Source organism: Mastigoproctus giganteus, chromosome 13 (genome assembly GCF_048544385.1).
Source record: "Mastigoproctus giganteus isolate SK-2022 chromosome 13, ASM4854438v1, whole genome shotgun sequence".
Classification (NCBI taxonomy): Eukaryota; Metazoa; Arthropoda; class Arachnida; order Uropygi; family Thelyphonidae; genus Mastigoproctus; species Mastigoproctus giganteus.
The window spans coordinates 168,770,642-168,794,808 of NC_143587.1; the positions used below are offsets into that span (position 1 = coordinate 168,770,642).

General features: G+C 38.1%; 1 protein-coding gene across 5 annotated transcripts in view; it reads right to left on the reverse strand.

Moving 5' to 3' along the window:
* Positions 1-21,127, reverse strand: part of LSm3 (U6 snRNA-associated Sm-like protein LSm3) — a 76,593-nt gene extending 55,466 nt beyond the window's left edge. For 2 of the 5 annotated variants that reach the window (XM_090387204.1, XM_090387203.1), the window contains exons 1-2: positions 21,024-21,127; positions 10,999-11,106 (exon numbers count right to left, since the gene is read on the reverse strand). In XM_090387204.1, the coding sequence (XP_090243330.1) occupies positions 10,999-11,106; positions 21,024-21,044 (129 nt within the window). In that variant the 5' untranslated portion in view covers positions 21,045-21,127. Of the gene's footprint in view, positions 1-10,998; positions 11,107-14,545; positions 14,571-20,821; positions 20,927-21,010 lie in introns of those variants that run through there. The other 3 variants (XM_090387205.1, XM_090387206.1, XM_090387207.1) reach the window with 3 other exon arrangements.
* Positions 21,128-24,167: the final 3,040 nt, after the last annotated feature.

Sequence of the window (24,167 nt, forward strand, 5' to 3'; positions counted from 1 at the left end):
CTGCAGTGCTTCTTTAACCAGTGCCTCCATTAATTTTCCGGGAACAGAAATTAAACTAACAGGTCTATAATTCCTTGTGTCGCCCTTTGATCCTCCTATATGAATTGGGTCACATTTGTGCATTTCCAGTCCATGGGTACTTCCCCTAAATCCAAGGAAGCTCTCATTATTATGGCTAAGGGTTTGCTTACTTCCTTTGCTGCCTCCTTTAATATAACTGGATAGATCCCATCCATCCCAGGTGCCTTTCTTGTGTTTATCTTTAACAATTTCTCCTCCACTTTACTCTTAGTTATTACAAGACTCTCTAGCTTACTGCCAGAGTTGAATACACCTCTGACATTCCCCTCGCTGAATAACTCCTCATGTGTGAATGTCGATGAAAAATATTCATTTAGTTTGTTAGCTAACTGAGCAGGATCATCAACAGTTGACCATTGATATCAAGTGGACCAATCTGATTCATCCCCTATGAGAGAGAGAGAGAGAGAGAGAGAGAGAGAGAGAGAGAGAGAGAGAGAGAGAGAGAGAGAGAGAGAGAGAGAGAGAGAGAGAGAGAGAGAGAGAGAGAGAGAGAGAGAGGGCATTAAGGGCAAATTGCTGCTATGGATAAGGGGATGGTTGAGTGGGAAAAGACAGACAGTGTTAATCAATGAAAACCCCTACTTTGAACTTATCATACAAAGGTTTCTAGACAATACAAAGGTTGGCAGGGTTGTTAATAACAGAAATGACGGTACTCTACTGCAAAAGGACCTAGAAAAGTTGAGCAGATGGGCTGAGAGGTGGCAACTGAAGTTTAACATTGAGAAATTAAAATACTGCATATTTTAAATACTGTATAAGCAGCAACCCCAGAATAATGTACCAACAGTGGTACTACACTCAGGGTGGTGGAGAATGAAAAGGACCTTAGGGTAATTATGCAGTAAGATATGAAGTTTTCTGAGCAGTGCAGACAGGCTGCAAGAGTAGCTCATGGTGTCCTGTCAATGATATGCAGGAATTTTTCTAGTAGGGATAAGGAAGTGAATATCATCTTGTATAAAGCAATGAATAGGCCACACCTTGAGTATAGCATACAGCCTGATTTTAGAGCTTTTGGAAAGAGTACAGAGAAGTGCAATGAGACTGGTGAGTGGAACAAAGGATTGCTCTTAAAAAGAAAAGCTTAAGTTCAGCAAATTGCAGTGTCTGAAGATCTGATTGAAGTATATGGGGCCTTGAATGGTTTGAGTAAGCATAATGGTGATGGGGTTCTTCCTCTTGCCCAGATTACTCGCCTGAGGGGTCATAATTCAATTTGAGGAAAGACAGATGTGCAGAAATTTGCCAATAGTCAGTGGGTGGTTGATTGCTGGAAATAACTTCCATCTGTCATTGTGAAACCTGACAGCCTAAATAAATTCAAGGCAGCACTAGAAAAACATTTGGGGTGAATGGATGAATGAGATGGGAAAGGATTTTTTTTTTTTTTTTTTTTTTGGTTGATGCTGTGTAAGCATGTATCCCATCCCTGTATTTGGTTGATGCTGTATAAGCATCAACCAAATACAGGAATGGGATACATTTAAATATAAAGGGTGCATGAATATTTGCCGATGCTATCGAGGCAGAGTCAGGTGGGTTGGAAAACTGCTAGCTTGGGAGGGATACAGGGACTAATAGATTAACAGTAGCTGCTGGCAGAGGTAAAAGTGATTCTTGCACTATTTCCATTGAAATGCAATTAAGCAGCAGCCTGGAAAGCAAGGCAATGGGAATTTCCAGGACTGCTGGGAGTCATAGTGGAACAAGTAAATACATGGGCTGTGTTAGGGTAACTAAGAGTAGAAACAATTGCATGTACACCAATGCTAGGAGTATAGTTAATAATTTCGATGAGCTTGAAGTGCTAGTCAAGACATCAAAGGCAGATATTGTTCGGATATCAGAGACACGGTGTCACACAGACATAAGCAGTGCAGGACTGGAATTTGGGGAGTACAATGTGTACAGAAAGGATAGACAGGACAGGAAGGGAGGAGGGGTTATGCTGTTAGTTAAGAAACACTAAATCTAAGGAAGTGCATCCAATTGATGTTGGTGGACAATGCAATGTTGAGTCTGTTTGGTGTGACAAAAGCACTGGGAAAGGAAAAACGAGAGTAGGCATATGTTATAGGCCTAATGCATCTGATGAGTATAATGAGTAATTGTGCAGAGAAATAGTGGCCCAGTAAATTAAAGTGTCTTATAATGGGGGATTTTAATTTCTCAGATATTGACTGGAATTTGTGAGTTGGTCACTCACACACACTAGCAAGGCTATTGTGGATTTATTGGTTGATTGTTTTCTACAGCAGCATGTTCAGGAGGCAACTAGAGGGAGTAATACTCTTGATCTGATTATCAGTAGTGATTCTTCATGCATCAAGAATCTGCAGATAAAGGAACCACTAGGTGGCAGTGATCACAGTGTGCTGAAGTGGGATTTACTCAGAGGTAACTACCATAAAGGGTAAAGGGAAGGGTTTTTGCTTTCGTAAAGGTGACTACAGTGGTTTGAGACAGTATTTAAATTCTATACAGTGGAACCAACTGATGATGTTACCAACAGCAAATTCAAAATGGGAAGCATTCAAAGAATTAATCTTGGAAGTTACTAGGCTTTTCATACCAACAAAGAAATATTGTTCAAGATTTAGGCCTACATGGATGTCAGATGAACTAATTAGACATGTGACAGAGAAGAAAAATGCATGGGATACATATAAATTAACATGTGACACAGAAGCCTATGATAGATATAAGCTGCTCTGTAACCAAGCTACAAAGGAGATTAGGCAGGCGAAGGCAGATTACGAGAAATTTTTGGCAAAGGATGCAAAGAAAAACAGCAAACAGTTCTTTTCTTATGTAAACTCTAGAAGAGGGGTCGCCAAACTTCTTTGACCGTCGACCCCTTCAAGAGTTTCTTGACTTTTTATCAACCCCCTCTATTTTACCATTACGTAATTGTAATAGGACAAGCAAAAAAAGACACTTGTGTGAGTTTTTAGATTGTTTATTTTATAGTTACAGTGTTTATTGTATGTATAATATAGTATATATTATTATATTGGCTTAACATCAAAGGGATACGTTTTTGTTTTTGACGTCCTTCTTAACATTACATATTTGATAGGAGGGATAAATAATATATAAAATATAATTTAGATAACAAAATAACAATAATACAATCTTCCATATATATATGAAAATAAGACTTTTATTAACTTAGTATACTAACTTAACAATTGTTAGTAACAATTTACTAACGTTGTCAATGTGAAGGGTGTGCTTCGTGACTCTTGACAAGATTAGCAATGTTGGGTTCAAAATTAGTAAGTTTCAGCCTTGCGTAGAAGTAGAAATAAAAACACCAGGGAAACATTATCGTTTTAATCTGTATATTTATACATTTTATTGATTGTAATGTAGCAGATTTTAATATTTTACATGTAGAGTTTATTGTAAAGTTAAATTTATTGTAGATGCGGGTTATTTTGACTTATTATAAATACAGTTATCAAAAGTTTAGTTTCCCTGGTGTTTTTATTTCTACTTCTACGCAAGGTTGGTGCAAAACACTAAAGTCACAGTATGGATATACCCAACCTCAGAGGCCTGTTTGAAGAGTTTCAGCCTTAAATCACCACAGAATTCTATATCTAGCTTATTTCTTTGTTTTGTTAAAATGGAATTAACATGGCTGAAACCAGCTTCAACCATGTACAAACTTGGAAATGCAAGCAAAAAGGGGAGTACCACTTCAGAAAGTTTTGGATATTTTTCTACAACATATTTATATTCATTTAAAAGTAACTTAAAGTCCTATTTTTAAAAAGCATCTTAGCTTCAAGATCAACTGACAATTCAATAAGTTCATCTTGTAAGTTACATTCGATATTTTCAATATCTGCAGAAAATGGCGTGATAATCCAATCTGGAATGTTTGTTTGTTTGTTTGATTTTTAGGAGCATTAGCAACTAAGGCCATATTGCTCCGGGAATATGCAGTGGTCATTCCCTGACCTTTCCGCATCCTCCGTATTTGATGGTGACGGGCTCGAACTCCAGTCTAATCAAGAAGCGTGTGCTACGCACTGTTGCTCCTTCCCACCTGGCTACGGAGGCAACAATCTGGAATGTGCATGTTTTCAAAGTCTGCAAAGCGCAATTTAAAATCATCACTCAAATTTTGAAGATGTTTTGTGTATATCTCTAAGTCTTCATCTTTTACTTCTAATTGCTGTAGATTCGAAAAGTAGTGAAAATCTTTTCGTAACAATGATTTAAATAAGGCTAATTTAGCTTGGAAGCCTAAAAGAATCGTCCAAGCTTGAATAATCATTGTTACGAACAACTCAATAAATCTTTGTAGACTTCAGTATGCATACTTCAGTATGCAAGAGTAATTGGTTTGATACTTCATTTTTTTTCCCAAAGTTTGGCAAACAATCGCGATTTAAGAGGATGAGCTCTAATTTGATTAATAGATTTAATACACACTCTTAGAGTATCATGCAGTTCGTCACTGAGAGTTTTTGCCAACAAATGGTTTCGGTGCAACACAGTGAATAGTACTTACACTATGAACTTTTTCTTTTAGAAAGGCAGCGAAACCTCGATAACAGCCCACCATTGCAGGTACGCCATCTGTGGCTACTGCTGTTATATTAGTAAATGGAATATCATACTTATTTAAATATTCCTCCAATCGCTGAAAAATTGTCAACCCCGTTCCATCACTTTCAAGATATTTTGCAAATAAAAATTCGTCAATAATTTGATGTTTGGTTTTACTATAATATCTTACATAAGCCATAAGAATAGAAGAATTATCGAATGTAGATTCATCAAGTTGGATGGAGAACTTACTATTTTTGAGTTCTGATACTACAGTTTTTTCTACATCTTCAGCCATTTCACCAATACGCCTTTTCACGGTATTCGCACTCAATGGTAAGCATTTTAAAACAGGGCCAGAATCTTTTTTCATTATGGTTTCAATTACCTCTTTGATTGCGGGTATAACAATGTTTTCTGCAATTGTATATGGTTTTCCTTTTTTTTTTGCTACATTAAAAGAAATATTGTAGGAGGCTGTTAATCCTTGTTTATTGTCAGCTTCGGCAGGTACTTTCATAAATGATTCTTTGTTGGTCGATGTGTGTACAGTCGCGGGGGTTACGTTCCTGAGAAATGCTGCAAATACCGAAAACGCGAATACTGAGTTATGGCTTCCATAGTAATAAAGGGGTTCCGTTCCAAAGTATGAAATATATAAGAAAAACTAGTCTAAAATTTTGTCTATGTATGTATTATACGTACCTTCATAATATGACTATGTACATAGGCAGTACGTAGTGAAATGCAAGCATAAGGCATCAAAATGGAAATAAGAAACAATTTAATATTAAATGTAATTTATTAGAAATTTCAAACAAATCTTTCAAACTAGTGCCTTTGCTAGCTAAAAAACTTATCCCGCCAGTGCTATCACCAGTTTCGCTAAAGTGTTGATAAAGGAGTTTTGCCTTTTCACGAATGATGAGTAAACTTAATGGAATTTTATTTTGAGTTCGGTCTTCTATCCACAGATTTAAAGCTTTTTTCATTTTTTCTAATTGAACATCACGAGTTACAGAGCAAATTTTTGAAGCAATTAGCGCGTTTTCACGGACACTACGGCGGATTTTTTCTTCCAATTTCTTGATTGATCGTACCGTTGGCTCATTGATTTTATAATGTTTTGCCACCGAGAAGTCACTTTCACCATTAGAAATTTTATCTAATAACTCAATTTTATTCGATAATGTCATCACCTTCTTTGATCTTTTCACATTTCCCTTATTATTATTAGCCATATTTTTGTACGGGTTAGAAAGAACTTGTCCACAATAAAGTCACTATCTTCCGTTAACACACTAGATAAAGTCTGTTTTACACTGCAAAATGGTACATTTATCTTTTGTAAGCATATTAATTTATAAATTGATAAATTTATTCAATTTATAAGCACATAAATTAAAAGCAAATGACGAAACCTTCCATGACAAGCGCATAACACATACTGAACAAGCATTAGCGAGAAACATCCACGCTCACGATTTTGTCACCCCTCTCCCCCCCACCCACTGAGCACTGTTTTCACCAGGAAAGATAATTTTAGCCACGCCCATTTTTTTATGGGAGAAAATGTTCACAGCGCTTTAAAATTCACATTTTTTAGGTTTCATTTTATATTAAATCAGCGACCGTGAATACAGATACCGCGAATAGCGGGGGTTTACTGTATTTCTCTTTCAGTTCTTTAAAAAACTTCAAGATCTTTATCTTTCTTATCGGGATGGAGTCTTTGAAGATGATCTTTCATTTTTGCTGGTTTCATTGCATCGTTACTAAACGTTTTTTCACAAAGAAGACACATAGGCCTCGTTTCGTTTGTTAAATATTACCCGTACGATGATGTCATATTTTTCTATCGACCCCTGGGGGTTGATATCGACCAATTTGGCGACCACTGCTCTAGAAGGAAGGGGATGAATCAGATTGGTCCACTTGATATCGATAGTTCAACTGTTGATGATCCTGCTCAGGTAGCTAACAAACTAAATGAATATTTTGCATCGACATTCACACATGAGGAGTTATTCAGGGAGGGAAATGCCAGAGGTGTATTCAGCTCTGGCAGTAAGCTAGATAATCTTGTAATAACTGAGAGTAAAGTGAAGGGGAAATTGTTGAAGATAAACACAACAAAGGCACCTGGGGTGATTGGAATCTATCCAGTTATATTAAAGGAGGCGGCAAAGGAAGTAAGCTAACCCTTAGCCATAATTATGAGAGCTTCCCTGGACTCAGGTACCCATGGACTGGAGATGTGCAAATGTGACCCCAATCCACAAAGGAGGATGAAAGGGAGACACAGGTAATTAGAGACCTGTGAGTTTAACTTCTGTTCCAGGGAAATTAATGGAGGCACTGGTGAAAGAAGCACTGCAGGATCATCTAGACACGACTTCAGTTATAGCTCGGACACAGCATGGGTTTGTTAATGGGAAGTCTTGTCTGATTAATTTGATTGGATACTATGATGCAGTCACAAAGGAACTGGATGCAAAGAATAACTTTGATATCATATATTTGGGTCTTAGAAAAGCCTTTGATACCATTGCACATGGAAGACTGCTGCATAAATTGGAGCAGTGTGGCATTGGGGGCTAATTGCTGCTATGAATAAAGGGTTGGTTGAATGGGAGAAGGCAGAGTGGTAATCATTTTTTTTTTTTTTTTTGGTAGTTGTTTACGCATCGGCTTCTGTGGCCATAATGCACCTCCCAAGGTTTTTGCAGTACTTTGATCCAAGCCCGAGGCGGGATTCGAAACCGCGACCTTTGGGTTGCCAGGCTGGCACTTTACCCACCTGGCTAGCCCGGTCGGCGAGTGGTAATCAATGGACACTGCTCTTCGTGCACTAATGTTATTAGTGGAGTCCCTCAGGGTTCAATGTTGGGTCCATTGTTGTTTTCTGTATTGATATTGATGATTGAAATGATATTGATGATGGTATATCGAGCTTAATGTCCAAGTTTGGAGACGATACAGAGGTTGGCAGGGTTGTCAAGGACACTACTGACACTATGCTGCTGCAACAGGATCTGGAAAGGTTGAGCAGATGGGCTGAGAGGTGGCAAATGAAGTTTAACATTGACAAATGTAAAGTACTACATATGGGAAGCAGTAATCCCAGACTAATGTATCAACTCTGTGGTACCACACTGACAGTGGTAGAGAATGAAAAGGACGTGGGGGTAATTGTGCAGGCAGATATGAAGTTTTCTGAGCAGTGCAGACGGTCTGCAAGAGTAGCACATGGTGTTTTGTTAATGATATAGAGGAATTTTTCTAACAGGGATAAGGAGGTGATTATCCCCTTGTATAAGGCAATGGTCAGGCCACACCTTGAGTACTGTATACATGTCCGGAGGCCTCATTTTAAGAAGGATGTAGAGTTGTTGGAACGAGTACAGAGAAGGGCAACAAGATTAGTGAATGGAACAAAGGGTTGCTCTTACGAAGAAAGGCTTAAGTTTTGCAAATTACAGTGTCTGGAGACTAGGCACCTGTGAGGTGATCTGATTGAGGTGTATAAAGCTTTGAATGGTTTGACCATGCTCAATGCTGATGGGATTCTTCCTCTTGCTCAGATTAATTGCCTGGGAGGGCATAAATTCAAATTAAGAAAAGACGGTTGTAGGAGAGGTGTGTGGAAGTTTGCCTTTATCCAGCGGATGGTTGATTGCTGGAACAAACTTCCATCTGTCGTTGTAGAAGTTGAAAGCTTAAATAGATTCAAGGCAGAACTTGACAAACATTTGGAGCGAGTGGATTGGTGAAATAAGGGGGTTTTTTTGGATGATGCTATATAAGCTTGCTTTCTTGCATCATGTGCCTTTGCTAATGCTAAGCTTGTCTCTTGCATCATGTCTCTACTAATGCCAATGATAAGAGAAGGGATTAAATTATATTGATATACTTGAATTTGATTGTTTACCTGTTGACAATTCGGCTCAGGTTGCTGCCAAACTGATTAGGTATTTTGCATTTTCATTAACACATGCAGATTTCTTTAGGGAGGGGAATACTAGAAGTTCATCAAAATCTAACAAGCACCTAAATGATTTTGTGATAACTGAGAGGAAGTGAAACAGAAATTGTTGAAGATTAACATAAAGGCACTGGGGTGAGTGGGATCTATCCAATTACATTAAGAAACACAACAAAGGAGGTAAGCAAACCCTTATCTATAATTATCGGAGCATCTTTGGATTCACATGCAAATATATCCCCATTTCACAAAATGTGATATAATAATTACAGAGACCTGTTAGCTTAACTTTTATTTCAGGTAAAATAATGGAGTCACTGGTTAAAAAGGTAATGCAGGACCATCTAGACAGAAAGCAATTATACTGCAGTCACAGAATGGATTTGTTAAGGGATGATCTTGTCTAACCAATGTTTGTTTTCTATGATGCAGTAAAAAGGAAATGGAAGCAAAAAATAATTTTGATATCGTGTACTTGAATTTCAGGAAAGCTTTTGATACTGTTGCACATAAAAAAATGCTGTACAAATTGGAACAGTGCAGGATTAAGGGATGGTTGAGTGGAGAAGACAGAGTGGTTATTAATGGATACTGTTCTTCATAATCTAATGTTCTCAATGAAGTCACCCAGAGTTCAGTGATGGGCCCCTGTTTTCTAATATATTTTTATTAATGACATTGATGAAGGTATATCAAGGTGAATGTCTAAGACTGCGGATGATACAAAGGTTGGAAGGGCGGTTAATGGCAGCAAATAGGGTAAGCTACTGCAAAAAGATCTATAAAAATTAGGCCGATGGAAAGTTTAACATTGACAAATGCAAGGTAATGCATATGGGTGACAGTTAACACAGATTATCATATCTGTGTGGTAGCACACTCAAGGCGCATTATAGCCTTAGTTGCTAATGCACCAATAAAACCCAAACCAAGCACACTCAAGTTAGTGGTAAATGAAAAAGCACTAGGGTTAACTGTGCAGTCAAATATGAAGTTCTCTGAGCCATGCTGCCAGGGCAGCTCATGGGGTTTTTGTCAATGATATACAGGAACTTTACTAGCAGGGATAAGGAAGTGATTATTCCACTGTACAAGGCAATGGTTAGGCTGCATCCATCCATGCTGTATATAGGTGTGGAGGCCTCAATCTAGGAAGGATGTAGATCTGCTGGAATGGGTACAGAAAACAATGCAATTGGTGGAGGGAACAAAAGGATTGTCTTACAAAGAAAGGCTTCAATTCTGCAAATTTCAGCATTTGGAGACTAGGCATCTGTAAAGTGACATGACCAAAGCGTTTAAGGCTTTGAAATGCCTGAGCAAGTTCAATGTTGATGGCATTCTTCCTCTTGCTCTGACTACACACACATGGGGAGGCATAAATTCAAATTGAGGAAAGGATGGCTGCATGATAAATGTGTGGAAGCTTTCCTTCAGCCAGTGGATGATTAACTGATGGAACAAACTTCTAACTGTTGCCAGATGTGGGCAGTTTGAATAAATTCAAGAAAGAACTAGAGAAGTAATTGAAGTCGGATGGACAGGCAACATGGAAGATTTCTTTTTGTTGCCTGATGCTTTTTAAGCTTGCTTTTCTATATCATATGGCCACTACTAATAATGTAGTGGCTATATGGCTACTACTACTAATAATACTTTAATTTCAAATGGTTGTTAGGTACCAGCATTCATTGTGGTGGTCTAAAAGCAAATATGCTAGTTATACTATTATTAATTTTTGCTACCTTATATTGAATCTAAGAAATAGCAATACTCTCTGCTATTTCAAGACAATGTAGATTGAATGTGAATTTTTATTAATATTAATTTAAAAAAATTAAATAAATTTTTAAATAAAATTAAATAAATAAAAAAAAAATAAAAAAAAAATAGGAAGAGATAAAATAATTCAAAAATAAATTCCAAAATTTTTAAAAATAAAAAGTTCATTGCTTGAAGCTGCCTAAATTGATGTTTTCTTTCTTATTTCTTTTTTTCCCCTTTCTCTTTGTCAGTTTTAAGAGCCTAACAGTTTTCTTTTAAATTTATCCACTTGAAATCTCTTTGTCAATCACTTAATAAAATTAATTATTAATAAAATTATATAACAGTTATAAACAAATAATGAACAAAACACCTTTTATAATTTAAAAATTAGAGAATACTTAATGTTGTAATAAAGCTTGGATGGCTGTCTCAATAAACAACAAGGACAAGCTAAGCTCAATAAGTATATTAAAATAAAAATAATGATATTTATATTAATATATAAACAACTTAGTGTCTCTAGTTAACTTAGTCAAAAGTGAAAATGAACAAGCATTATATAAAATATCGTTTGAAATGTATCTTAAAATACTCACATGTAATCTTCCTCTCAGTTCCCGCTCATTTCTCATTTTCACATAAATTCTTTCATCCAAACTCAAACGGATAAGATCTAGAGGTTCCTCCACTGCATTTGCTGCAACCTTAAATTAAAATTAATTATAATCACAATTTCTCTCACGAAATACTAATGACTGTAATTTTAAAATATTAAAAAATATCCTAACAGGAAAAAAAAAGCAAATATGCTAGTAAACAAGTAAGTTTTAAAAATAAAACTAATGAATAAAATTAAATCATGGAGAAAAAAATTATTTCACAGTGCCTATAAACACAGCTTGAAATGAGACATTTTATTTACAGGTGATATCCTGTTTGGTCCTTGAGGGTGTCTCAGAAATTCTCTCAGCCCAGAGCAAAGCTCTGGTAAACTCTCCTCCAACTCTTCTGTGATGCTATATCATTGATGTCTTTTGAGGTTATGATGGACATCATAGTGAGATCCAATCTCCCTACATTTTGAGAGTACAGCTATAAAACGGTGTTTGCAGGCCAGCCACTAGTTAGTACACCGGACCGAACCTACTAGTAACTCCTATGAGGCTTCCAGATCAGCTAGTGTATAACCTCGCTGCCTCCACTCTGGCAGATAGTGACTAGAGGAAGTCCAAGCAGTGTGTATGTGGTGGCATTGCTCAGACCGCATTATGTCAAGGATCTCGGTATATTCTTACCTTGTGTACACCATATCCAAAAATTTTTTCATTACTTCAAACAGCATGTCCCCCCCAACTTTCCTTACTACTGAATACACCATGAATTGTCAAACTAATAGAGCAAACTTATCTGTGAAAAGATCTAAACCTCGCAAATGCATCCTCATTCTTTACACAAATATACATGCTCAGTTCATATCTCAATGGTGTCCATTTCCACTTGCCTCAGCATCTAGACCAGCTGGGTCTGTACGATTTGAAAACGGAAGCCAGCTGGAGTTGTGAACATTAAAATCACCAAAGAAAATTAAAATCACTAAAATCGCCTGCCAAACCTCACAGTTTTTCTGACAGAATCTCAGTTATCGGTTGATTCAACCACTGCTCATTTCAGTTATCCAAATTATTTCTTGTATGATTCCTTTTGCTTCAAAGGTGGTGCTTGCACTTATATCCATTCTGATATTCCCTGTCAGAGACTTAGCAATTTGGAATCTCCTCTTTTTGAATTTCTCTGGCTTAAAATCTCTCTACCACATTCTGTCAAATTTATCTGTTGTCGTCTATCATTCTTCCAACTCCGCTAACCACTTGGAACTCTTTGACTCCCACTTCCTCTCTTTGAAATTTCACTTTCTCCAGTCAAACTTTCCTAACAGTGAGGTAATTTTCTTTGGTGATTTTAATGTTCACAACTCCAGCTGGCTTCCGTTTTCAAATCATACAGACCCAGCTGGTCTAGATGCTGAGGCTTTTGCAATTACTAATGACCTCGCACAGACTGTTCATTTACCTACCAGAACACCTGACAATCCTAACCATGCAGCCAACACATGATCTTTTTCTCACAAACAACTCTTCTGAATACATGGCAGAGGTGAGTGGTCCTTTAGGCACCTCAGATCACAACTTGGTGATGGCCTCTTCTCCAATGGACCCTTCCTCTCATGGCCATTCCCAACTTTGTGTTCTTTGACATTACAAGAATGCAAAATAGGATGATCTGCATGATTTCTTTTTTTCTTTTCCTTGGTCGGATTACTGTTTCAAAACTTCTGATGTCAACGTTTGCTGATAGAAATGGCTTCTGATACTGCTGCACAAAAAAAGACTGCTGTACAAACTGGAGAAATGTGGTAACAAGGGAAAGTTATTGCTATGGATAAAAGGATGGTTACGGAGAAGACAGAGTGTGATTATCAATGGACACTGCTCATTGTGGACTAATGTTATTAGTGGAGTTTCCCAGGGTCCAGTGCTGGGTCCATTGTTTTTTCAATATTTATCAAAGTGAAGGTACATCAGGCTACATGTCTACGTTTGCAGATGATACAAAGGTTGACAAGATGGTTAACTACAGTTATCAGGGTGAGTTACTGCATCTATGAAAATTGGGCCGATGGGCTAAGAAATAGCAGTTCCAAGTTTAGAACAGCTGGGAGTAATCATGGAACAAGTAAATACATGGGATGTGTTAAGGTAAGTAAGAGTAAGAACAGGAACATATATACTTCCATGTACACCAATGCTATTAGTATAGTAAATAAATTTCATGAATTTAAAGTGCTGGTCAAGATATCAAGTGCAGATGTTGTTGGGATATCAGAGACGTGGTGCCAAAATGATATAAGTGATGCAGAATTTGAATAGGAGTACAATGTACAGGCAGTTCTTGCTTACGAGTTCCCAGGTTTACATTTTTTTTTTTTCCAAATATCAAGTATCAACAAAATCGAAAATATGAACATTAATTGCAAAAAATGAATGTTGAACATTCATAAATACCACATTTCAAACCACGCACGGAGCTATACAATACAGTGTACCCTGCATTACAATATTAATCCATTACCATTGTATCGCGAAAATATTATAATGTGAACCCAATAACACTTTGTTTTTTTGTAATTCATTCAACAACCTCAGAAGTTCAAATTTTCACTATACAACTCCATACAAGGTCGTTTTTGTAGAGTAAATTGTATTTGTTAGCAATTCAAATCATTAAACGCACTATACTTTCATCATTATATGTTATAAGAACCAATTTTGAACGGCTTTGTCATATTTTTCTAAAGCACATTTCTGGAAGTCACAACCATAAAACAATAAAAACAATTTACTTTCCAGTTTATTCGGCTTTTTTTTACTGCAAGAAATTATAAACGGGTGGTAAACTCCATGTTACTGCATTTGCGAAAATACTGATAGCTGGAATTGTGTGGGTTTTTACGTTATTATGGTGAAATGTGTTTGCCCTTTACTGAAATCTTCAATCGTATAAAAAACTTAAACAAATTTTCAGAATCTTCTCTTCATTCCTTTTTTTTAAAGCTTCGTAAACTTGTTACTCCGCACCAATCATGTTAGTTGCAATTTGTACGTTCCATTAAAAAATGCTTATGCATGCTATTGAAATTTATAAAGAAAAGAGAAGATTATCTTGGAAATAAATGCTTCTTGAAGCATTTCTGAAGAAGACGACTCCTTGTGCAACAAACCAACGAGTGCCAAGCCAATAATGAGTGATCAATGAGTGTGATTTAGTCAATAAACGAATGCGCTAGGAACGAATTAACTCGTAAAGTCGAGAACTACCTGTATATAGAAAGCAGAGGATAGGAGGGATGGGGGGGTTATGCTCTTAGTTAAAAAGCACAAAGTCTAAGGGGTGCATCCAGTTGACATAGGCAGCCAATGCAATGTTGAGTTAGTTTGGTGTGACACTGGGAAAGCTAAGATGAGAATAGAAGTGTGTTATAGGCTTAATGACTCTGACTACAACGAACAACTGAACAGAGAAATAGAGTGGGCCAGTAAATCACAATGTCTTATAATTGGGAATTTCAACTTTTCAGATATTGACTGGAAAGTGTGGGTTGGTCACTCATCGACTATCAAATTTTGTGGATAAACTTGATTACTTTTCTACAGCAGCATGTTCTAGAGTCAACTAGAGGGAGTAATAATCTTGATCTGATTATCAGCAGGGATTATTCTGCATTAAAAAATTTGTGATCACAGTTTATTGATGTGGGATTTACTTAAAGATGTAACTACCATCATCAAGGTTAAAGGAAAGGGTTTTTGCTTTTGTAATGGTGACTATGGTGGTCTTAAACAGTTTTTAAATTCTACAAGGTGGAACCAATTGATGTTCCCAAGAGCAAATTCTAAATGGAAAGCATTCAAAGTATCTTAGAAGCTACTAGGCTTTTCATACCAACTAAGAAACACTGTTGAAGGTTTAGGCAAAATGAATGTCGGATGAACTAATGAGACATGTAGCAGAGAAGAAAAATGCATGGGACACATATAATCAGGAGACACAGATGCCTAGGTAGATATAAGATAGTCTGTAATCAAGGCACAAAGGAGGTTAAGCATGCAAGGCAGATTAAGAGAAATCTTTGGCAAAGGATGCAAAGAAAAACAGCAAAGACATCTTTATTTATGGAAACTCTAGAAGAAAGGAGATGAATCAGATAGATTCACTTGTTATCGATGATTCGACTGTTGATGATACTGCTCAGGTAGCTGACAAACTGAACAATTATTTTTGAATCTAAATTCACACATGAGGCATTTTGTAGAGAAGTGGAAGCAAAAAGTTTATCAAACTTTAATAGGGAGCTAATAACTGAGAGGAAAGTGGAGAAGAAAGTTTTGAAATTGAACATAAGAAAGGCACCTGGGGTGGATGGGATCTAACTAGTTATATTAAGGTAGGCAGCAATGGAAGTAAGCAAATCCTTACTTCCTTTGTTGGGATATCACAGATATGGTGTCACACAGATATAAGCAGTGCAGAATTGGAATTCGGGGAGTGAAATGTGTACAGAAAGGATAGACAGGGTAGGAAGGGATGAGAGGTTATGCTGTCAGTTAAGAAAAATAAAATCTAAGGTAGTGCATCCAGTTAACATGGGTGGACAGTGCAATGTTGAGTCAGTCTGGTGTGACATCAACACAGGGAAAGGGCAATTCAGAGTAGGAGCGTGTTCTAGGCCTAATGACTATGATGAGTACAATGAACAACTGTAGAGAGAAATAGAGTGAGATAGTAAATCAGAATGTCTTGTAATGGGGAATTTTAACTTTTCAGATATTGAGAACTATTGGTTGGTCACTCGCAAACTAGCAAGACTTTTGTGAATTTATTGGACGACGTTTTCTATGGCAGCATGTCTGAGGGGCAACCTGAGAGAGTAATACTCTCGTTCTGATTATCAGCAGTGATTATTCATGCATTTAGAATTTGCAGATAAAGGAACCACTAGGAGACAAGGATTGTTCAAGTTTTAGCCCTAAATGGATGTCAGATGAACTAATGAGGCCTCGTGGCAGAGAAGAAAAATGCATGGAATGCATATAAATTATCAGGTGACACAGAAGCCTATGGCAGATATAACATAGTCTGTAATCAAGTCACAAAGGAAGTTAAGCAAGCAAAGGCTGACAATGAGAAATCCTTGGCAAAGGATGCAAAGAAAAACAAAGATTCTTTGCTTATGTAAACTCTAGAACAGTGGTTTTCAACCGGAGTGCCGTGGAACACTGGGGTGCCGCAACAACATTCTTGGGATGCTGTGTAATTTGAGTTTAAGTTACTTAAAGTTATTATTATTATAATCAATTTTTTGAAATTTATATATTTATTTCATTATAAAAAGGGTACAATATAAAGGGTACAATACAATATCCATTGTACCATATCTTTTCAATTTTGTGGTGACTATAATTGATCTGTATTAAGTACCTCTATATAAAGAACAAAATTATTATATACAGTAGGTATATATTAAAAGGTCGAAAACCACTGTTAGGTATTTCTTTTGGCCTAGGGGTGCCGTGAACCACAAAGGTTGGGAACTTCTGCTCTAGAAGGAAGGGGATGAATCAGATTGATCTACTTGATATTGCTGGTGATCCTGCCCAGATAGCTGACAAGCTGAATGAGTATTTTGCATCTACATTCACACATGATTTAACCCCAGGGGCTCAAATCTGGTGAGTATGGGCTTGGCACACCCACTGGGCTGGATATCATCATCATTCTCTTTCTTGGTGATTCCCTTCTACTTCTCTCTCTCTCTCAGGGTAACCTGGGAATTTTTTTTTTTGGCTGGTGCAGCATAAGTCTCACTCAGGCTTCCTTCCGCCATATAGCTAATAATAATAATAATGAGGAATTCTGTAAGGAAGGGGAGGGCAGAAGTTTACTAAACTCTAACAGGGAGCTAAATAATTTTGTAATAATGGAGAGCAAAATGGAGGAGAAATTGTTGAAGTTACGTGGCCTCCTTTAATATAACTGGATAGAAACTATCAGTTATATTAAAGGAGGCCACAAGGGAAGTATGCAAACTCATGATTATGAGAGCATCCTTAAATTCTGGGGGGGGGGAGTACCCATGGACTGGAGATGTGCAAATGTATCCCTAATTCACAAAGGGAGTCAAAGAGTGACATAAATAATTACAGACCGGTTAGTTTAACTTCTGTTCTGGGGAAAATAATGGAGTCACTGGTTAAAGAAATGTTGCAGGATCACCTAGACAAGACTGCAGTTTAGACACAGCATGGATTTGTTAAGATGGATTTGTCCAATCAAATTAGTCTTGACTGACTAATTTGATTGGATACTACGATATGGTTACAAAAGAACTGGATGCAAAAAATAATTTTGATAGCACAAACTTGGATTTCAGGAAAGCTTTTGATACTGTTGCACATGGAAGACTGCTTTACAAATTGGAGTGGTATGGCATTAAGGGCAAGCTGCTACAATGGATAAAGGGATGGTTAAAGGGAGATGGCAGAGAATGGTAATAAATGGACTCTGCTCTATGTGGACTAATGTTATTAGTGGAGTGCCCCAGGGTTTGGTGCTGGGCCCATTGTTGTTCTGTTTATTTATCAATGATATCGATGAAGGTATATCAGGCTTAATGTCAAAATTTGCAGATGGTAGCAAGTTTTGCAGGGTTGTGATTGACAGTAAAGACAGTATGCTACTGCAACAGGAGCTAGAAAAGTTAGGCAGATAGGCTGAGAAGTGGCAACTGAAGTTTAACATTGACAAATGCAAAGTACTGCATGTGGGTAGCAGTAACCCAAGAGAAATGTACCAACTGTGTGGTACTACACTCAGGGAAGTGGAGAATGATAAAGACCTGTGGGTAATTGTGTAGTCAGATATGAAGTTGTCTGAGCAGTGCAGATGGGCTGCCAGAGCAGATCATGGAGTCCTGTCAATGATATATAGGAATTTTGATAGCAGAGACAAGGAGGTGATTATTGCTTTGTATAAGGCAATGGTCAGGCCACACCTTGAATACTGCGTACAGGTCTGGAGGCCTCATTTTAGGAAGGATGTAGAGTTGCTACAATGAGTACAGAGGACAACAAGATTGGTGAGAGGAACAAAGGGGGTGTGCTTACCAAGAGAGGCTTAAATTCTGCAAGTTGCAGCATCTGAAGACTAGGCACCTGCAAGGTGATCTGACTGAGGTGTATTAGGTCTTGAATGGTTTCAGCAGGCTCAATGCTGATGGCATTCTTCCACTTACTGAGAGTAAGAACTTGAGGGGGCATAGATTCAAATTGAGGAAAGACAGTTGTAGAATAGATGTGCAGAAGTTTGCTAGAAGTTTAGAAATTTAGCTAGCAGGTAGTTGATTGCTGGAACAGACTTCATCTGTTGTTGTGGAAGTTGACAACTTAAATAAATAAGGCTGAACTGCACAAACATTTGGAGTGACCAGATGGGTGAAATGGGAAGGGTTTTTTTCTTTCTTTTTTTTTTGGCTGATGCTGTATAAGCTTGCTTTCTTGCATCATATGCCTCAACTAATGGCAATGCTAATGTCACTTTTTTGTACCCTTAAAAGATAACTGTTCCATAACGTCATCAAATTTTGCTCCTGGGAGACGTACCCTGGTTCTATTCCATCTATCCTTTTTGCACAATATATTACCTGTTGTCCTCACAATTGAGTCACTGACAATAACATAACTAGCTCCTGTGCATTTTGCCTTGAGGATCGCCACTGTGTTGCTTGATGATCAAGCTCTGGCTTTGACATGGGCAGCTGAGAACTTGATAGGTCCCCAAATTTAAATCCTCCAAGGGCATCCAACATGTTCTTCAAGCTCTCATAAAGGCCCATAACAATACCGAATTGGTGCCTAACATTCTCACTCTTTAAATCAGCACAAACAAAGCCATCTCCCTTAGCAATATCATGTCCTCTTCCTGATAGCTCTAAAAACACTAAACAAGAACTACATTTTACAAGGCTGTGATTCAAAGGTCAATGACCACCCTCAGGTCTCTCCCCTCAAGCCATGGCATTCCCACTATCTTGAACCTTTTTGCTTTGCTGCTCGGGTCTGAAGAGCTCATGAGGACAAGCTTCAGTTCTGCAAACTGCCGTGTCTTGAGACGAGGTAACTGTGACGTTATACGATAGTTTTTAAGGCTTTGAATGGATTGATCATGCTCCGATGGCATTCTTTCTCTTCCTCAGACTACACACAAGGGTAGAATAGTTGCAGGATAGATGTGAGGAGGCTTGCCTACAACCAATGGGTGGCTGAATGTCAGAACAATTTCCATCTGGTGTTGTGGAGATGGACAGTTTGAATAAATTCAATTTTTTTTTTTTTTTTTTTGGCTCGTGCTTTGTATCTTGCTTGCATCACCAATAATAATAATAATAAATTGATAACAGTAAATTAAAGAAAATAAATTACTAATTCTAAACTGAACCAATCTTAATATTAGTCCCAGCCAATAAAAGGTTTAAAACTCTATCCTATACAAGAAAAATTTGAGGCAGAATGCATATAAAATTCAAACTAAAACATTATTTTGCGCAACTGCATCATTACTACACGGCTGAATTTTAACTCAACTCAAAATTAACTCAACTGAATATAGCTACCAGTAGACCTCTCTAATGGATTGATTATTAAGTTGTTACAGGGTTTCAGGCACATCAGCAACTTATGCCATATATTGTGTCTGTAAATTCTCTAATGGAGGAGGGTTACTTATTCATAGTATAAGAGTAAAGCAAACTAGTAAAGAATTTCACTATGAGTTGCATAATAGTAGTACCCAATATACAAATTTCGGTTATGTCTAAAATTCAACTATGTAGTAATGATGCAACTGCACTGTAGTTGCAACAACACCATATCCAATCTACCCATATTATCACCAAATTCTTCTTCAATCAAGCAAAAAATTCATTGCTCCTCCTGTCTGGGCTGGTGTTGGCAACACAAATTTCAAAAAAATCTCTCTTCTCAAATACTGGTTCCTGAAATGGACATTTTTAAAGTCCCACAATTAACCTGTTTCTTGCTGGACTTTTATGGTTGACTGTCTTAACTATTCTGATTTTTCTATTTCAATCTGGGAGAACAATCTCTCATTCTTGGCCCAGAAATTTGGGAATTCATGGCATGGAAAAATTCCTATTGTCTTCAAGATACACTTTCCCCTTTGCTAACCAGACTCCGTTCAACCGAAAAGCACTTTCCCTTCAATACGCTTTTTCTTTGAATATACCTTCTCAATAGTTCAAAACAAAACTCTTACATCCCAGGCCTGCTAAACTAATACATGTACTAACAAATCTCAACCAAACAAAAAATAACCATCACTGTGCATCTTTTTCTCCTTCCATCCAGACTTTACACTTTAGATACTGGATTGCTTAATTACAGTTTGCAAATTGTCTTTCTCATTTAATTAACCTTTAATTCCATTTAATTTTATTAACAATATTTTAAACTAATTTTTAAGTATCTTGAGAAGTTTTAGTTCTCATTTCATTATTATTTAGTTGTATTATTGCGATTATTATTACATTTTAAGTTAGTTTTTATATCTTGTAAGCCACAATAGCTGTTTCACTGGTTGTCCAGGGAAATGCTTGTCATTGTCAGAGTTACTCTGATCATTATAGGTGGTATCTCATGAACATCCGTCTGTCATTTTGTTCAACATGCTTCTGCAATCAGTGATGTTTCTTTATGTTGTCTCTGTACTGTATGGTACTCCTGACTAATAGCTAATAAACAAAATTTATTTATTTATTACGACATAGTTGAATTTCAGTGCAGTTACTTTGATATTTATCAAGATTGCATTTTGTAAAAATCGCTAGTTCTTGCTTCCTAAATAAACCGAAGAGCCAATATTAGTCCAGGTTACAGCTGATTAACATTAATTAACATCGGCGACTTGTATTGACTAGATTTAGATCTGTTCATTGTTTGAGAACCTGTGCTCTCTCCAAATGTAGTAAAAATTAGCATACATTCATTACCTGCTCACTATCGTCCGCCATTTCAGTTCACATAAAGTAGTAACCCTAGTGGTAAAATGAATGATAATTGAAAAATACGGTCAAAAATATTGTACAACAGCGTTACCCAAACAGTGTCCCGTGAAAAAAATCGTAATTAATATATATATTTTTTTTCAATTTAAATATTGCATATTTAGGGCATATACAACACGTTTATACAGGGTGTTTCAGTTAAACGTTTCAGAACTTCTAAGAGGGGTAGGGTACATCCTGACAACTCGAAATCATATAGCAATGTGGGGTCGGAAGAGACCGTAAGTGAGAAATCGTTTTAATAATACATGAAAAGAAGCAAAAGGTACATGGATTAAAGTAAGTGTTCGAAGTTTCTTCCGCGGGCTACAATGCACGCCTCACATCTCCGACGCATGGACATCCGAACATTCTGGAATACTCCAGGTGAATTTCGAATTTCTTCGGCAGCTACTGCGATTCCTGCTGAAGTGTTGTTTTCCGATGAGGCATCCTTCACAAGGGAAGAAATTTTCAACACGCATAACGACCATATCTGGGCGGTCGAGAACCAGCATGCAATACGACGTCGTGCAGCACAGATTCGATTTTCGGTCAATGTATGGGACGGTATTATGGGAGATCACCTCATCGGACCTTACCTGTTACCGTGTCGTCTAACCGGACCTATCTACTTGATCTTTCTGCAGCAAGTATTGCCACAACTTTTGAGAGATGAACAGATTTCTGCATCGACGCAACAGACAATGTGGTTCCAACACGATGGAGCCCCTGCCCATTACAGCGGAGATGTTCGTAACTACCTGGATGTCACATTTGGTCAACAGTGGATCGGACGTGGTGGTCCCGTGCGTTGGCCTGCTCGGTCACCCGACCTATCATGTCTTGATTTTTATTTCTGGGGTCATATGAAATCGCTAGTTTATGACACCCCTGTTGACAATGCTGAGGAGCTGGTTGCAAGAATCGCAGTAGCTGCCGAAGAAATTCGAAATTCGCCTGGAGTATTCCAGAATGTTCGGATGTCCATGCGTCGGAGATGTGAGGCGTGCATTGTAGCCCGTGGAAGAAACTTCGAACACTTACTTTAATCCATTTACCTTTTGCTTCTTTTCATGTATTATTAAAACGATTTCTCACATATGGTCTCTTTTCTTTATGGTGCTTCTGTGTACAACACCGCTTCAGGAAAGCATTTCCGATCCCACATTGCTATATGATTTCGAGTTGTCAGGATGTACCCTACCCCTCTTAGAAGTTCTGAAACGTTTAACTGAAACACCCTGTATATGTATAATTTAACATATTTTTCCCGTTATACAGGGTGTCTCAAAAATATTGGTACAAACGTTTAGAGGAGGTGGGTAACATCTAAAGGAATGCGAATCGCATAGGAACCCATAACCGGAAACGTCACGGGAAAGTAGTAGTAGGGGCAGAAGAAGCAGAAATGACACAAGATATTAATCAGTAGCAAACATTTATTTCACATTATATTAACAATGGAGTACGAGATGGATGCATTTCATGATGTTAAAACAGATGCTTGAAGGTTCCACCATGAGACGCGATGCATACGTGACACCGACGCAGCATGGATTGTCGAACACGGTCGAACACACCTGGAGTTTCTTTGACAGTAGCAGCAGCGCAGACGAGTCTTGCCATGAGATCCATTTCCGTCTCCACAGGCGATTCATACACGATAGATTTAAAGGTCCCGCCCACAGAAAGAAATCAAGGCTCGATAAATCAGGTGAGCGTGGAGGCCAGGCAACGGGTTCACCACAGCCAATCCATCGACGCCCCACACGCCTGTTCAGACGGTCACGAACACACCTTCCATATCACCACCAAATACGGAGGATGCGAAAAGGTCAAGGGAATGACCACCGCATATTCCCGGAGCAATATGGCCTTAGTTTCTGAGACTCATAAAAACCGAATAACAAACAACAAATAAAAACCATCCATAATGGGCAGGCGTCCCGTCATGTTGAAACCAAATGTAGCGGCTCACATTTGCTAGAACATCGTCAAGTAACCCTGGTAGAACTTGTACAAGAAAGATCCGATGTTTAGCGGAGTTCATGAGAGATGGTAACAGGTATGGGCCGACTAAGAAGTCACCGACCATACTTGCCCACACATTTAATGCAAAGCGATGTTGTGCCGCATGAGGGCGCACACCGTTTAGGTTGTCTTGTGCCCACACATGAGCATTGTCCTGATTGAATAAGCCTTCCCGAGTGAATTAAGCCTCATCCGTTAACAAAACATAGGCTGGAAATTTCAAGTCTTGAACACTTTCTTGGAGAAACCACTACGCAAAAGCCACACGTGCAGGATGATCTTGGGGGAGCAGTAACTGAACCCTTTGGAGATGAAAGGGGTGTAAGGAATCGTCGTGCCAGACACGCTGTACACGGCAACGAGACACTCCTAAAGCAGAGGCAACGTGCCGTTGCCTCTGCTTTAGGAGTGTCTCGATTATTCAGGACGGCATTCAACACACTTTCTTCGGGGGCGAGAGTTCGCGTGGAACGTGGTCTGCCCGCACTACTCCTGTTACCTCTAAATGACCCATAATCGCACAAATTTTGATGCACACGCGCAAACAAACGGTGGTCCGGTACATGTCTGTCTGGGAAGTGTTCTCCATAAATTCGTTGAGCGGCTCGTCCATTGCCCTCTGCTAATCCATACACTAGGTGCATGTCTGCTACCTCACAGTTCGTATATCGACGCATGCTCTTCCGTGCGGCCAGAACATGCGTCGATATGCTGCTGCTTGAATGAGTAAACCAGAAATGTTCCCTCTCGCGAACTGATGAACAGCGCCGTGTACCGACTTACGGTGACGTTTCCGGTTATGGGTTCCTATGCGATTCACATTCCTTTAGATGTTACCTCCCTCCCCTAAACGTTTGTACCAATATTTTTGAGACACCCTGTATAATTCACATTCTAGAAAATCTTTCATCCCAACCCGTTTCGTTGTGATTAAATAAACACCATACAGAGAGGAACACATTTCGTCTTTCAAGATTTTCAAGAGGAAATTTTCAAGATTATAAATGATGCTAGAACTAGGGGGGGACATAAATTCAAGTTACGGAGGGGAGATGT